Source organism: Heterodontus francisci, chromosome 3 (genome assembly GCF_036365525.1).
Source record: "Heterodontus francisci isolate sHetFra1 chromosome 3, sHetFra1.hap1, whole genome shotgun sequence".
Classification (NCBI taxonomy): domain Eukaryota; kingdom Metazoa; phylum Chordata; class Chondrichthyes; order Heterodontiformes; family Heterodontidae; genus Heterodontus; species Heterodontus francisci.
Genome location: NC_090373.1, coordinates 189,837,987 through 189,853,837, shown reverse-complemented (window position 1 = coordinate 189,853,837; position 15,851 = coordinate 189,837,987). Strand labels below are relative to the sequence as shown.

General features: G+C 41.8%; 1 protein-coding gene across 6 annotated transcripts in view; it reads right to left on the bottom strand.

Moving 5' to 3' along the window:
• LOC137365261 (CSC1-like protein 2) overlaps positions 1 to 15,851 on the bottom strand; it is a 302,640-nt gene that overhangs the window by 28,059 nt on the left and 258,730 nt on the right. For all 6 annotated transcript variants that reach the window (XM_068027917.1, XM_068027916.1, XM_068027921.1 and 3 more), the window contains one exon: positions 10,647 to 10,752. In XM_068027917.1, coding sequence (XP_067884018.1) covers positions 10,647 to 10,752 — 106 coding nt within the window. The remainder of the gene's footprint in view (positions 1 to 10,646; positions 10,753 to 15,851) is intronic.

The window sequence follows — 15,851 nt, the reverse complement described above, 5'->3', positions numbered from 1 at the left end:
CTCCATTCACTAGACTCTTCTAGAATACCACCCGAGGACCCACTCTGGACAATTGGCCTTTGAATGTGATAGCTCTGTCCTGTGTGTCATGATAACTTACATTACCACCCTCAAGCCCTGGATCTACCGTAGTCTGTTCCTAAGGACCTTAATTACAAAACATGAGCATTTGAGCTACAGAGGCTGTAGCTTGAACTCTAGGTGAGAGTGACTGCCCTTGATATCAAGGCAGCATTTGACCGCGTATGGCATCAAGGAGCCCTAGCAAAACTGACGTCAATGTGAATCGGGGGAAAACTCTCCACTGGTTGGAGTCATACCTAGCACAAAGGTTGTAGTTGTTGGAGGTCAATCATCTGAGCTCCAGGATATCACTGGAGTTCCTCAGGGTGCTGTCGTAGGCCCAACCATCTTCAGCTGCTTCATCAATGACCTTCCTTCAATCATAAGGTCAGAAGTGGAGATGTTCGCTGATGATTGCACAATGTTCAGCAGCATTCGCGACTCCTCAGATACTGAAGCAGTCAGTTGAGAAATGCAACAAGATCTGGACAATATCCAGGCTTGGGCTGATAAGTAGCAAGTAACATTCGCACCACACAAGTGCCAGGCAATGACCACCTCCAACAAGAGAGAATCTAACCATCTCCCCATGACATTCAATGGCATTATGATCACTGAATCCCCCACTATCAACATCCTAGGGGTTACCATTGACCAGAAACTGAACTGGACCAGCCATATAAATACTGTAGCTACAAGAGCAGTTCAGAGGCTAGGAATCCTGCAGCAAGTAACTCACCTTCTGACACCCCAAAGCCTGTCCACCATCTACAAGGCACAAGTCAGGAGTGTGATGGAATACTCTCCACTTGCCTGGATAAGTGCAGCTCCAACGACATTCAAGAAGCTCGACACTATCCAGGACAAAGCAGCCTGCTTGATGGGCACCCCATCCACAAACATTCACTCCCTCCACCACTGACACACAATGGTAGCAGTGTGTACCATCCACAACGCACCAAGGCTCCTTAGACAGCACCTTCCAAACAGTACTGTATTGTTTGTGTGTAGACTAGAGTCCTGACAGTGATCATTTTATATTTTTCATATACTGTATATTTTATAATAATCACTCAGGACCTTCCTGGGCTCTGCATCTCACCTGCTCACTGGATAAACTTGCAGGAATTATTTCAACCTGTAAAGCAGGAGTCTAGGTAATGCATAATGATATTTTCTCAGCCTTCGGGCAAATGCTATGTTAATTTTAAGTAATACAGATACTGGTACAGTGTGGCACAACCTGTCTGGGCACAACTCCATGGGTTTCTGTTTAACTCGTGACCAAACAATCACTGACTTTGTGGCACCAATTTCATCTTTTTAAACAACCTTTCAAGTCCAATTACAGTTTTTGTTGCTTATCTGCACAAACTGAAAAAGGGAAAAACGGATTCAGAATGTAGATAAAGCAAACATTCCGGTGGTCGGGTCGGGAAAAAAATGGAGGGACTCGTGGCGGGGGGAGAAAGAATCCGAAGTGGTTCTGTCAGGGTCAGGTTGGATTTCTTTTTCCGGACCTGAGCAGACCTTTAGTAGCAATGGATAGGACAGAAATTGAGAGGAGGAGGTACTAAAAAGGCGGACTATGCTTGGGGTAGATAAGTCACCTGGTCCGGATGGTTTGCATCCCAGGTTGCTAAAGGAAGTGGGAATGGAGATGGTGGAATAGCTTGCCATAATCTTCTAATCTTCCCTGGATACGGGGCAGGTGTCAGAGGATTGGAGAGTGGCAAATGTGACAACCTTATTCAAGAAAGGGTGCAAGGACAGTCCTCTCAACTACAGGCCAGTTAGTTTATCAGTGGTGGGTAAGGTTTTAGAAACAATAATCAGGGAAAATATCAACGAACACTTAGAGAGGTTCGAGTTAATTGAGAGCCAGCATGGGTTAGTAAAAGGCAGATGATGCTTGACTAACCTAACTGAATTTTTTGATGAATTAAGAGTGAAGGTTGATGAAGGGAATGCGGTGGATGTTGTTTAAATGGATTTTAAGAAAGCATTTGATAAGGTACCACATAAAAGGCTTGATACCAAAACTGAGGCTCATGGAATAGGAGGATCAGTGTCCAATTGGATATAAAGTTGGCTTAAGGACAGAAATAAGGAAGTTGTGATAAATGGTTGCTTTTCAGACTGGAGAATGGTAGACAGTGGTGTTCCCCAAGTGTCAGTGCTGGGATCACTGCTTTTTTGCTATATATAAGTGACTTAGATCTTGAAATACAGGGTACAATCTCAAAATTTGCTGATGACACCAAACTTGGAGGTACAGCAAACAATGAGGATGATACAAACCGCCTGCAATAGGACATAGCAGAATGAGCAGACAGGTGGCAAATGGAATTTAATACTGACAAATCTGAGATGATGCATTTTGGCAGAAGGAATAGGGAGAGGCAATATACACAATGGCACAATTATAAAAAGTGTGTAGGAACAGAGGGATCTCAGGGTGCATGTACATAGATCTCTGAAGGTGGCAGGACATAGAGAAAGAGGTTAGATAAAGGGCTTCATAAATAGAGGCACTGATTACAAAAGCAAAGAAGTTATGCTGAACCTTTATAAAGCTCTGGCTAGTCCCCAATTGGAGTAGTGTGTTTGTCTTTGCCCCATACGTTTAGATCCATGGCAGCTACCTCGTTAAAGTCATGTGCCAATGGAAAGCTTATTCAATTGGACATGGCAGTTTCCTCTGATACTTGTTTAAAAAACAGATTTTACATTTCTCACGAATCTTTATTAACAGCATAGGTATCTCACTAGAGACTACATCAGTCCTTAAAAAGTGGCCTACTCCAGCGATTTTACATTAAAAAAAAATTCTTTCTTGGGAAGTGGGTGTCACTGGCTAGGCCAGCATTAATTGCCTATCCCTAATTGCCCTCAAGAAGGTGGTGGTGAACCGCCTTCTTGAACTGCTGGAGTCCATGTGTAGGTACATCCACAGTTGTTTGAAAGGGAGTTCCAAAAGTTTGACCCATGACAGTGAAGGAATGGTGATATAGTTCCAAGTCAGGATGGTATGGGGCTCGGAGGGGAACTTGCAGGTGGTGGTGCTCCCATGCAGCTACTGCCGTTGTCCTTCCAGGTGGTAGATGGCATGGGTTTGGAAGGTGCTGCAGCACATCTTGTAGATGGTACACACTGATGCCACTATCGGTGGTAAAAGGAGTTGATGTTCAAGATGGTAGGTAGAGTGTCCATCAAGCAGGCTGCTTTGTCCTGGATGATGTCAAGCTTCTTGAATGTTGTTGGAGCTGCACTCATGCAGGCTAGTGGAGTGTATTCTATCACACTCCTGACTTGTGCCTTGTAGATGGTGGACAGGATTTGGGGAGTCAGGTGGTGAGTTACCTGTCGCATAATTCCCAGCCTCTGATCTGCTCTTGTAGCCACAGTATTTATATGGCCAGTCCAGTTCAGTTTCAGGTCAATGTTAACCCCCATGATGTTGACAGTGGGGAATTCAGCGATGGTAATGCCATGGAACATCAAGGAGAGATGGTTGGATTCTCTCTTGTTGGAGAATATGAACATGGAATTAGTATTCTTTAGTGGCCTCACTACGTTGTCATCACCAAACTTGAAGCAAGTAGTACTTTTATATTCCTTAACCTTGCGTCAATCCTCACTACTTAGTGAATCAAGCTAATACTTTAACTCATCTGTTTCGCATACTGTTCAAGTGCAAGCGCTATCCAGCTTTGCACAGTTAGAGTCTGCGACCAACACATTCATCACAGGACTAAAACTCCTTGGGACCAGTAGAATTCATTTGGATTCATCATTACCTTCATCCTCTAACTCAGAATTCTGTGTCATGTGTCATTTTGAGGACCCTGCCTCCTGCTTTGTGCTGTTCATCGCATCATACCTCCAGCCAGACCTGAAGCAACAATTAACTGCTTCAGGGATTCATTTGCCTATTATTGCTGTTACAATTCTGTCTTGCTGTAATAGCCAGAACTGCTAAGGGTGCTTTCATCCTCCTTCTGCCTGTATTTAATCCTCCCATTGTATTGACATTGCCTCCAGTATCTGGACCATTTTGAAATCTGGCAATCATTGAGTTCTCTATTTTTTGAGTCATCACTGAATGTCCTATTTCTTCCATTATGGTTGAAAGAAATGACCATTTCCCCAGGAATTTTTTTCAAGGCAACAGATCCATTGGTCTCCTGCTCCGAAAACTGACCACCAATTAGAAACAGTACCCTCTCCATATGAGACACCTTCACACAATTTAAATGCTAGCACTAATCCCCAGATTCCCAAACTGAACTTAATCAATCTTTTATACAAACTGTTCAAGTCCATGATATATTCTTCCTGGAATGACCATCTGATTTCTGAATCTATCAAAGTCTCACCATGCCTCATAGGCATTTAACAGATCATCTTTCTTGTCAATGTTAAGGGCGGCACAGTGGCGCAGTGGTTAGCACCGCAGCCTCACAGCTCCAGCGACCCGGGTTCAATTCTGGGTACTGCCTGTGTGGAGTTTGCAAGTTCTCCCTGTGTCTGCGTGGGTTTCCTCCGGGTGCTCCGGTTTCCTCCCACAGCCAAAAGACTTGCAGGTTGATAGGTAAATTGGCCATTATAAATTGCCCCTAGTATAGGTAGGTGGTAGGGGAATATAGGGACAGGTGAGGATGTGGTAGGAATATGGGAATAGTGTAGGATTAGTATAAATGGGTGGTTAATGGTCGGCACAGACTTGGTGGGCCGAAGGGCCTGTTTCAGTGCTGTATCTCTAAATCTAAAATCTTAATCTAAATATTATCTATGAACTCTAACAGAAAGTTCAAACCTTAAACACTATCCAACTGACGTGCATCCAGCTCGTAAAATACTTGCCTTCTGATTTTACTTCTGGTAGGAAGCAACACCAAAGCAATGGCAGCATCTGTGGAGAGAGAAACAGAGTTAATGTTTCAGGTTTGTGACCTTTCATTAGAACTGCATTTCTGATGAAAGATCATCGATCTGAAAAGTTAACTCTGTTGCTCTCTCCACAGATGCTGCCAAACCTGCCAAGTATTTCCAGCACTTTGGTTTCACACCAAGGCTATATCTTGTTTCCTCTTTTTAGGGACATAAACCGTGTCCACATATGCCCTTCATTCTTCCACTGGTCATATGGTTCAGACTCCGAGAACATAGCAAGGTAATCTTACCCTAATAATTTACACTTGCTTTCTGCCATTTACCAAAATGGCTACTAGGATAGTGGTTTTCTGCCTGAAAACTTTTTTCTTAGCTTCTTCCATTTACTTTTAGGCAACCATCATCTGATACCATGTTATAGCTCAGAAGCCAGTTGGTGAAGGATAGAACTGGAACTAATCTTTACACACTTCCATAAGCATGTATTTACACAGATACAGATTACAAACAAGCACTTCCTAGCCTAACAAGTCAGTGTCTATTTATAGAGGCACAAGTGAATCCCTAGTTAATGCCCACCATCTGCTTACAATTAAACATAATATACAGTTAACAACTGAAATTCTCACCTTTGTTGCCTCTAGACTATTCAAATGCATACATGCAAATGCAGCAAGCAATTAAGAAGGCTAATGGTACGTTGGCCTTTATCGCAAGAGGATGAGAGTATAGGAATAGTGAAGTCTTGCTTCAATTGTATAGCACCACGGTTCGACCGCACCTGGAGTACTGTGTGCAGTTTTGCCTTTGGAAGGATATTATTGCCATAGAGGAAGTGCAACAAAGATTCACCAGTCTTGTTCCCGGGATGGCGGGACTGTCCTATGGAGAGAGATTGGAGAAACTGGGCCTGTATTCTCCAGGGGTTCGAAGAATGAGAGGTTATCTCACTGAAACCTACAAAATACCTGAAGAGATAGACAGGGTAGATGCAGGTAAGATGTTTCCCCTGGTTGGAGAGTCTAGAACCAGGGGTCACAATTTCAAAATAAGGGGGAAGCCACTTAGGACAGAGATGAAGAGAAATTTCTTTACCTAGAGGGTTGTGAATCTTTGGAATTCTATATTGCAGAGGGCTGTGAAAGCTAGTCATTGAGTATGTTTAAAGTAGAGATTGACAGATTTCTAAATACCAATGACATAAAGGGATATGGGGATAGTGTGGGAAAAAGGCATTGAAATGGTTGATCAGCCATGATCGTATTGAATGGCGGAGCATGCTCAATGGGCTGAATGGCCTACTCCTGCTTATATGTTCCTATGCACTCCTTGCCAGTGACCCACCTCAAATCCTCTGAAATTCTGAGCTCACCAAAAGCTCTATTTCTGGCTCGTACCATGTCCCGCTCATCCATCACTCCTGTGCTCATTGATTCCCATTCTGGCAACACCTAAATTTTAAAATACTCATCCTTGTTTACAAAACCCTCCATGACATCATCCCTCCCTACCTCTGTACCCTCCTCCAGCCATACGGCCCTCTGAGATCTCTGTGCTTCTCCGATCCTTGTTCATCCCTGATTTTCTTTGCTCCATTATTAGAGGCTGTACATTCAGCTGTCTTGTCCCTAAGCTCTGGAATTCACTCCCTACATCTCTCTACCTTCCTTTACAATACCCCTAAAACCTAACTCTGACCAAGCTTTAGTCCCAATATTTTCTTACAATTTTTGGTGTCAAATTTTGTTTGATAATTGCTTCTGTGAAGTGTCTTGGGACAGTTTACGATGTTAAAAGGTGCTATATAAATACCAGTCATTGTTAGCATCATTAAATTGAAGCCCCCATCTGTCTGCAAAGGTCGACAAAATTTCTTATGGCATTATTTGAAGAGCAGCAGGGTAGTTCTGTGGGTTCTGCTCAACATTTATCCCGCAACCAATGGCATTACAACAGATTATCTAGTCATTTATTTAATTGCTCTTTGTAGGACATTGCTGCGGGCAAACTGTCTGCCATGTTTGGTTACGTACAACTGTGACTACACTACAAAAGTATTTCAATGACTGTGAGGTACTTTAGGATGCCTTGAAGACATCAAAAAGTGTTTATATAAAAGCAAGTTCAATAAGAAAGCCTCAACTGTTTTCAACCCTTCTTCATAACTTCTAACATTAATAGAACCACTGTTCCATGTTACAAACAATCCTTAGAAATGCATGCAGGGGGAGGAGAAAAAAGATGGGGAAAAGGAGAAAAATCTTTAATTTAACAAGTTAGTTTGACAAAACAATACAGGCTTTTACTCTTTCGATTCGGTTATTTTCAATGATGTGAACCATCTGACAATAGACATGGAAAGAAAGATGCAGAAGGTGCACTAATAAAAGGTTTATGCACAATAGGATGACAGATCTGAGTTAGTGTTCCCTGAGTAGTTACACAAAAGCAGCAGCAACACACCAATTATTCAACAGAGTGGGAGAACCAGCACAAGTTAATGACTTGACACTTGCAAAGTTGATACATTCCTTCAATTCACCCTTCCTCTGTTTGATGTACCAAGTACATTGTTTGAGATACTTGACCATGTTGTGAACAGGCTCAGTGTATTGGTATCAATGCCTGCTGTATGGAGGCCAAGGTGGGGATGGTGGTGATGATGGCTTTGTGTCAGTAGTGGCAGATTTGTAATCACCCAATACTTCATCCAAGTGTTTTATACACCTTAAAATATGCTCTATTAGCACATCCAAATTTGTTAGAATTAAATCCAAAATTGTGCTGTAGGGTGTTTTTCACACATCAAATGGATATTTCTCTCTCTATAAAACAAAGAGAAATCCAGGAAGTCATCCTGGTTTCTACTGACTTGGAACTTGCAAGTAATTTATTGACCTCAAACTGACTCCGATTATTTTCAAATAGCTGCCATCCCTTGGGTCAGTAGCTAAATATCACAACCATGCTCCAGACTGCAGAATTTATAGAATCATACAGCATGGAAGACCAGTTGGCCCATCATACCTGTGCCTGAACGAGCTATCCAATTACTCCCTTTTCTTGCGGCACATACACCAGCAATGCCACAAGAGATCTGCAAGATGTATTAAAAAAAAAAACTTTACACACCCACTGACATGCTTTACTGAGATCTCAGTGACACTGCTGGAGCATACTCTGCCGAATATGTGGCTCACTAATACAGTCAAATTTTAACTGCTTGTTCAACCAACCAGGAAAAGAACCCATTTGTTTTGGGAATTTTCATCCTTTGCTGTGAATTGAAATAGTGGGATAAACGTATTTTCAACTACAACCTTTAAAGTCGTTGTACGTTAAAAAAAAAAGCACAAGATTTCTTCCCAATGCAGAGGCCCATACCAACAACTTGCATTTCTTTAACCTAGTAAAATGTCCCAAGGGGCTTCACAGGAGTGTTATTGAACAAAATCTGGGCTACCTTCCGGTCACCTCACTAGGTGACTCTATTGAAGCCACAGATAGGACGTAGCCTTGTGCGCTGCAGACTGGCTATGATCTTTGACTACCGAAAGCAGAATTGGGGCCCTCCTTATATTAAATCCACAAAGCTATTGTTAGCTACCATTGAGAGCTGAAATTTTTACAGTAGCTAAAAATTAGCTTTATGTGCTTAATATGAGAGGGAGGGGAGGCTGTACAAATAGAGCTGAAGCTCTTTAAATTTCCCTATCCTGGCGTACTGATAAATGCTGTTTCCTGATGGGTGGATTTACATCAACGAGGGAGCATCCTTTTTTGCACAGTCCTACAGCCAGGGAAGTTAAGAGGGAGGGCTGAATCTACCTAACTTTGCAAGTTACAGTGGAGAGGTGCAAGAGGAGAAAGGGAAGATTCAATGGGGGAATAGACAAGTCTGGTTGTGTGCGCGCATTGGGGAGAAGTTTGGCCTCTTCTGTCTATGGCAGATCTAAACTGCATGGTGCTGCTTTGTTGTGTTTTGGAGTGTTTGAACCTTCTGTGCATCAGGTCTTGCATGCGTGGCCAATCATATGGTCCACTCCTTGCTTTTAATTCAAATATCTGGGCTCCGGTTCTAAAAGGTTAGACAGTCCTGATGCAGTGCAGTAATTTGCCCATTTGGTTAAGGCTATAGAATCTAATCGTTAACACAGCTTCATTTAATCAGAATTTAAAATAGAGAACTTTATACAGTGCAAATTCATTGTAAATTTCAGGCTCCAGTTCAAAAGTACTGAACAAAAAGTAACGGGCTCTTCTGTGTAAAAGAAAAACTGTTTTGCATCTGTAACAAATATATTTGTGAAACTGATACATGTAGATCATATACAAAGAAGTACTATTAGCATTGGAGGTTCATTATCTCAATCAGTTTTTGCACCATCCATTAGTATAAATGGTGACAGGCATTAAGCACCAAGTTTATTTGTGTATCAGTCGTTCTACACATGGAGGGGTGAATAATTTCAACGCTCTTAGGATAGGGTTTATTAAGTTTCCATGGAGATTGATATTTAGTCACCTAGTAGAGAATTTTCATTCCTACCTACATTTTTCTCACCAACTGCCAGGAAGGTGCTGACTTCCTGGTAGTGTTCCGGTACCTGCCCATAAGAGGCCACACTTGACGTGTCAGGATAGAAAAGTGTCAGCAAGGGAGCCAAAAGTGAAGGGCATCACAATTGGGAAAGATCCTTCCTCATCTGCACATTTCCTAGAAGGGGGTTCACTGAAAAGCAAACAGGTGAGGGAACACCGCATAGTTCTTTTCTCTAACTCAGGAATACAGAGCATCCTGAGTGTTGCCTTGGCTGAGGTCAGCTTCTTCAATAGAAGAAAAACCTGGAACCTTTCAAGTCTGTATGACTCAGTAGCAGACTATGAGGTGCACATAACCACTAAGCCTTCAGGGGAGCTCACAAGATAGCCATATAACAAAAATCAATTATACAGGATAACACTTTGCTAAGCAACCACTGTTGGTTAATCCAATTCTCTCACCATAAAAAGCTTTTAATTAAAGAGGAACGCTAATGCACTGTAACCAATACATTTACTATGGTTCATTTTTCACTCCATCAAGGGATGTTTTGATAGCTGTAAACCAATAACTGGAAAGTAATTTATAGTTATACATGATGTAGACTGAATACCATGGAAAATACTGAGGATCATTAAGTTGTGTGAAAAATAAATTGTTCACTACATTGATCGTAGATTGTTAAGCTTCCAGGAGAGGTCACTTTTGCTCCATGTGAAAATCAACATTTCAAATTTAGTGAAACAGCTAATCAGGATCACATAACCCAAATCCAAGGGGAAAGGGCACCCAGATCCATTGCATTCTCTTACTCCCTTGTTTCTTAATCTCCTTTCTTGTTTTCATGTTATCCTATTCCACATATGCACTAACTTGCGAGAAATATTTTTCCAACTTTTCTCAAAACCTACCCATAGGTGAAAAGTGCAAAACATTGCACCTGGGATAACCGACCCACGAACAGGGAGGGGTATTGCACCTGGGATAACCCACCCAACAAAAGGGAGAGACACTGCACCTGGGATAACCCACCACTGAAGGGATGGGGTGCTACATTCAGGTTGACTTATCATTAATTACAGAAGGGGCTGCATATCTGGAATAACCCAAACAGATCCAACAAGCTAACAACTCAAATACTCACCAAATGGGACTATAATGGGACACGTTATGCTGTAGGTCATGACGACAGTGAAGACGCACATCATCCACCCATAGGCTGCTCCAAACTGAAACTCGTAAGCTTGATGCTAGAAAGAGAGTGCAACCGACAGATGAAGTCAAACCAAATTGCAAATCTCAGTAGGAAAGTTTGCTGATTATGAACTGAAGAAACTGGTTCAATGGTGGGAGAAAGCTGTAAAATCAGAGACAATAATTAAGTAGGGGAGGGTTTCAATTCTCTCATTTCTATATCTCCAACTTATTTCAGCTAGCTCACATCATTGAGCTCCAATTCACTCAAACCAGTTCAGTAATATCAAAATTATTCTATATTTAAAAAAAACACTAGAATATGAGAACAGGGTGATTCAATGGGTTATACAGTGTTTTCACACCTGGAACCTTGGCTCAGTTACAGCCCAGACCAGTGGGATAGGGTCTCCTCTCAGTTAGCTCCAAGGGTCCTAATGGGCATGGATGGTCTGACAGCACGAAGCAGCTCTCTAATATGGCCATCTATCTTTAGAGGTGCACAAGTAGGTGTGGGAAGTGCAAAAATGTTACTATGGCTCAAATAGGGAGAATTCTTCTCAGTCTGAAGTAGACTGTTCAGATAGAACAGAATAGAATGACCACTGCTCAGCTAAAAAAAAAAACGACTTGGAATGGTCGGATACTAGCATTGGATGTCTAAAATGGAAACATACCATTTGCTAATATCAATATATCTCAAAATAAAAGTTGGTAAGAAACTATCTACAGAAATTTTAAAAAGCTCAAAACGTTATACTGCACCTTTTTCAAACAGTGCTTTACAATAGATTGCAGCAAAAATGCTGAGCAAATATAAACTAAGACTGGCTCTATTTAAAAAGCACACTTCTGATTCCTCTTTCAGGAATATGCCTGAAGCTGGAGGAAATTGTTCAGAAGAGGAAGCTGAAGGTACTGTCAAGGGCTGTTCTCTTAATACACCGATAGCACAGCTGTTGTCATCAGGTAAGAGGAAAATGGGAGCTAAAGCAAAGGCTTTCAAACTGGGGTCCCTGAATTCTGTGGAAGGGTGGGGGTTGTGGGGGCAGGGAGGAGAAGTGAGACGGTGGGGAGAGTTCCTGTGAGGGCAATAATTTTCTACGTCAACTTTTAGGTGGCCCACTCCAGATGATTTGAAAATCAGTGGGTTAAGACAAGGCACCGCTATTGGGATGGGGATGAGAGGGAAAGAGCAAAGGGAATTCTACCTGTATCTGACACATACTATACCAGATCTAAATGTGCTCAATGTTAAAAGGTGGAAGTGTTCCATTCCCAACATTAACATCGAACTACTTAAATGGAACAAGACTGCACTAAACAATTCTTCAAAATCTTTTAGAAGGAGCTCTGCAACTCCTATTCACTGCCAAAAGCAGTGGCTGTAATGAAACAGCACTAGAGAGCATTATTCTAATACTAATCCAATTTTCCTAACTTTGTACTGAGTGATATCATGTATGTTTGTTGGTGCAAACCGCGTAACATAACCAATGACTGTCTGCAGTCGTCACTTTACCTGTTTATGCCTCTTTCAATATTTTTCTTGAGTTCAAGTATGCTTCCAAATATCTATTTTGCCCTTACTCTCACCTGTTCTCATCTTTTTTCTCCATTTTACTCATCTTTTCCTCCATTTTACTTAACTTTTCTTTCCTTTCCTCTCTGTCTCTTTCACTTCCTCCTGTTGTTTGCTCTCCGTTTCCTTCCTTTCTCACTTCCTAGAGATTGCAAGCAATGAATATGATGAGGTATTGCAGGCCAGTCTCAGGCAAGGGCATCCTGGGGACCCTGATAGTTCTTAGAGAGAAAAACTACACTATAAACAAACACCAGGCAATAGTGAGGACCTGAATGAAGATGGACCACAGATTATATCAGAATTAGAAGAGTACATTTAAGAATGGGACAGAAAAAGCCTTCAATTGATCAAATAAAACACATTACTGCACTCTACATAAACATTTGGAGTAGTCATTCTCTCAGTTTATTGATATTATTTCCTTAATACTTTTGTCAGTGTTTTTTACTATCTCAATCCTCAAGACCATTGCTTGTTCTTGTGTACAAGTCACCAGACACACTGATACCCTACCCATTCTTCATGGGTGTGACTAGACAGTGTTGGCAAATGGCTTGTCCCCGTGTGGCACATTAGCTGAACCCAGTTCTGTTCTCATTAGCCACCAACACTTGTACTTTACAGCAGGACAGCAATCCGGAATATACACCCAATCTACTTTTAACTCCACTTACTACAGGGGCAATGAGGTAAATTATAGCAGCCCAAACCCTAAGCTAGTCAAGATCAATTAATTTAGCACAGTCTGGGGTATCGAACCAGGGATCTTCTCATGTCCAATGTTGTTATACCTTTGGTTTACCGAGTGGGCTACTCCCATTTTAAATTGCAGATTAAGACTTAACTCTTTCTCCCACTAAAACAACTAACTGAGAGTGCTACAGTAGCTGGATGATAGATTTCAGCATGCTTCTAAATCTGAACCATTAGCAGGTGCAAAAGAGCAGCCTGAACCAGGAGCTAGGTGTAGGACTCCTGGATGGTGTAAGGTGATCTGGCCTGTATTCTGCACCTACTCAGCAAGGCAAGGATCTCAACGATGTGGCATAATCAGATACCAACCCATGTTCCACTGCGGAGGTCAGAGTTTAGCTCCAATATGGACAGGCTGCCAGATCACTCTTTACTTTTGAAACTATTGTAAGTGCATTTGCAAGTGGACTTTTACATACAAACAGCACTGGAAAAAGCTCACAGCCCTCAGTTATAAAGGTAGTTGGTTTCAGAAGAGAAAGTTTGAGAGTTAACACATTCCTTGAACAGTATTGTCAAGTGAATGCTGATGCTCATCTCCTCTGAGGAATCAATCTTCAGATTTCAGGATTTTAATACCAATTACTAGGCTAGTTAACCTATTGTGACTCGACAGTATCTTGAGTAGATTGTCATGATAAACCTTAAACAAGTGGGCAATCTGTATTATATAGGGAGTATCTATGCGTAACATGAGGAGCACTTCAATGATTCGACACAAGAAAATTTCCTGATTTCCAACAAACGTAATAGGGGTGGGGGGAACAAACACACAGACAAAAAAAAATTGACAATTTTTTCTTGGCCAGCTAGTCAGAACACGTGGCTGAAGAGATGGTGTGAGGGGGAGGGTTTTAGATTCCTGGGACATTGGGACAGGTTCTGGGGAGGTGGGACCAGTACAAACTGGACAGGTTACACCTGGGCAGGACCGGGACTGATGTCTTAAGGGGAGTATTTGGTAGAGGTTTGCTAGGGAGCGTTTAAACTAAAATGGCAGGGGGATGGGAACCTTTGCAAGGAGTCAGAGGAGGGAGGGATCAAGGACAAGACCAAAAGACAATATGGGGAATAAGAAAAGTGAAAGGCAGAGAAATCAAGGGGCAGAATCAAACAGGGCCACAGTGAAAAATAGACAGAAGGGGACAGGCAATGTTAAAAAGACAAGCCTTAAGCCTTTGTGCCTTTACACGCGGAGCATTTGCAATAAAGTGGATGAATTAATCGCACAAATAGATGTAAATGGGTATGATATAGTTGGGATTACGGAGACATGGCTGCAGGGTGATCAGGGATGGGAAATGAACATTCAGGGGTATTCAGTATTTAGGAAGGACAGACAAAAAGTAAAAAAGACGGTGGAGTTGCAATGCTGGTTAAAGAGAAAATAACGCAATAGTGAGGAAGGATATTAGCTCTGACGATGTGGAATCTGTATGGGTAGAGCTGAGAAACACTAAGGGGCAAAAAATGTCAGACCCCCAAACTGTAGTGGTGATGTTGGGAATGGCATTAAACAGGAAATTAGAGGTGCATGCGATAAAGGAACATCTGCAATTATGGGTGACTTTAATCTGCATATAAATTGGGCAAATCAAATTAGTCACAATACCGTAGAGGAGGAATTCATGGAATGTATACGGGATGGTTTTCTGGACCAATACGTTGAGGAACCAACTAGAGAACAGGCCATCCTAGACTGGGTATTGTGTAATGAGAGAGGAATAATTGACAATCGAGTTGTGCGAGACCCCTTGGGGATGAGCGACCATAATATGACTGAATTCTTCATCAAGATGGAGAGTGACGTAGCTGATTCCGAGACAAGGGTCCTAAATCTTAATAAAGGAGACTATGAAGGTATGAGGCGCGAGTTGGCGATGATGGATTGGGAAATGTTACTATTGGGAAATGGTGGATAGGCAATGGCAAACATTCAAAGAGCGCATGGATGAACTGCCTGGCGCGAAAGAAAAACAGGAGAGGTAGCCAAACCATGGCTTACAAGGGAAATTAGGGATAGCATTAGATCCAAGGAAGAGGCATATAAATTTGCCAGAAAAAACAGACCTGAGGATTGGGAGCAGTTTAGAATTCAGCAAAGGAGGACCAAGGAATTGATTACGAAGGGGAAAATAGAGTATGAGAGTAAGCTTGCGGGGAACATAAAAACTGACTGTAAAAGTTTCTATAGGTATGTGAAGAGAAAAAGATTGGTGAAGACAAATGTAGGTCCCTTGCAGTCATTAACAGGGTAATTTATTATGGGGAACAAAGAAATGGCAGACCAACTAAATGTATACTTTGGTTCTGTCTTCACAAAGGAAGACACAAATAACGTACCAGAAATGTTGGGGAAGACAGGGCTGAGTGAGAGGGAGGAACTGAAGGAAAAATCAGTATTAATAGAGAAATGGTGTTGGGGGAAATTGATGGGATTGAAGACTGATAAATCCCCAGCGCCTGAAAATTTACATCCCAGAGTACTTAAGGAAGTGGCCCTAGAAATAGTGTATGCATTGGTGGTCATCTTTCAAGATTCTATAGACTCTGGAACAGTTCCTACAGATTGGAGGGTAGCTAATGTAACCCCACTATTTAAAAAGGGAGGCAGAGAGAAAACGGAATTATAGACCAGTCAGCCTGACATCAGTAGTGGGGAAAATTCTAGAGTCTATTATCAAAGATTTTCTAGCAGAATACTTAGAGAACAGTGGTAGAATCATGCTTGATAAATCTACTAGAATTCTTCGAGGATGTAATTAGTAGAGTTGATGAGGGGGAACCAGTGGATGTGGTTTATTTGGACTTTCAGAA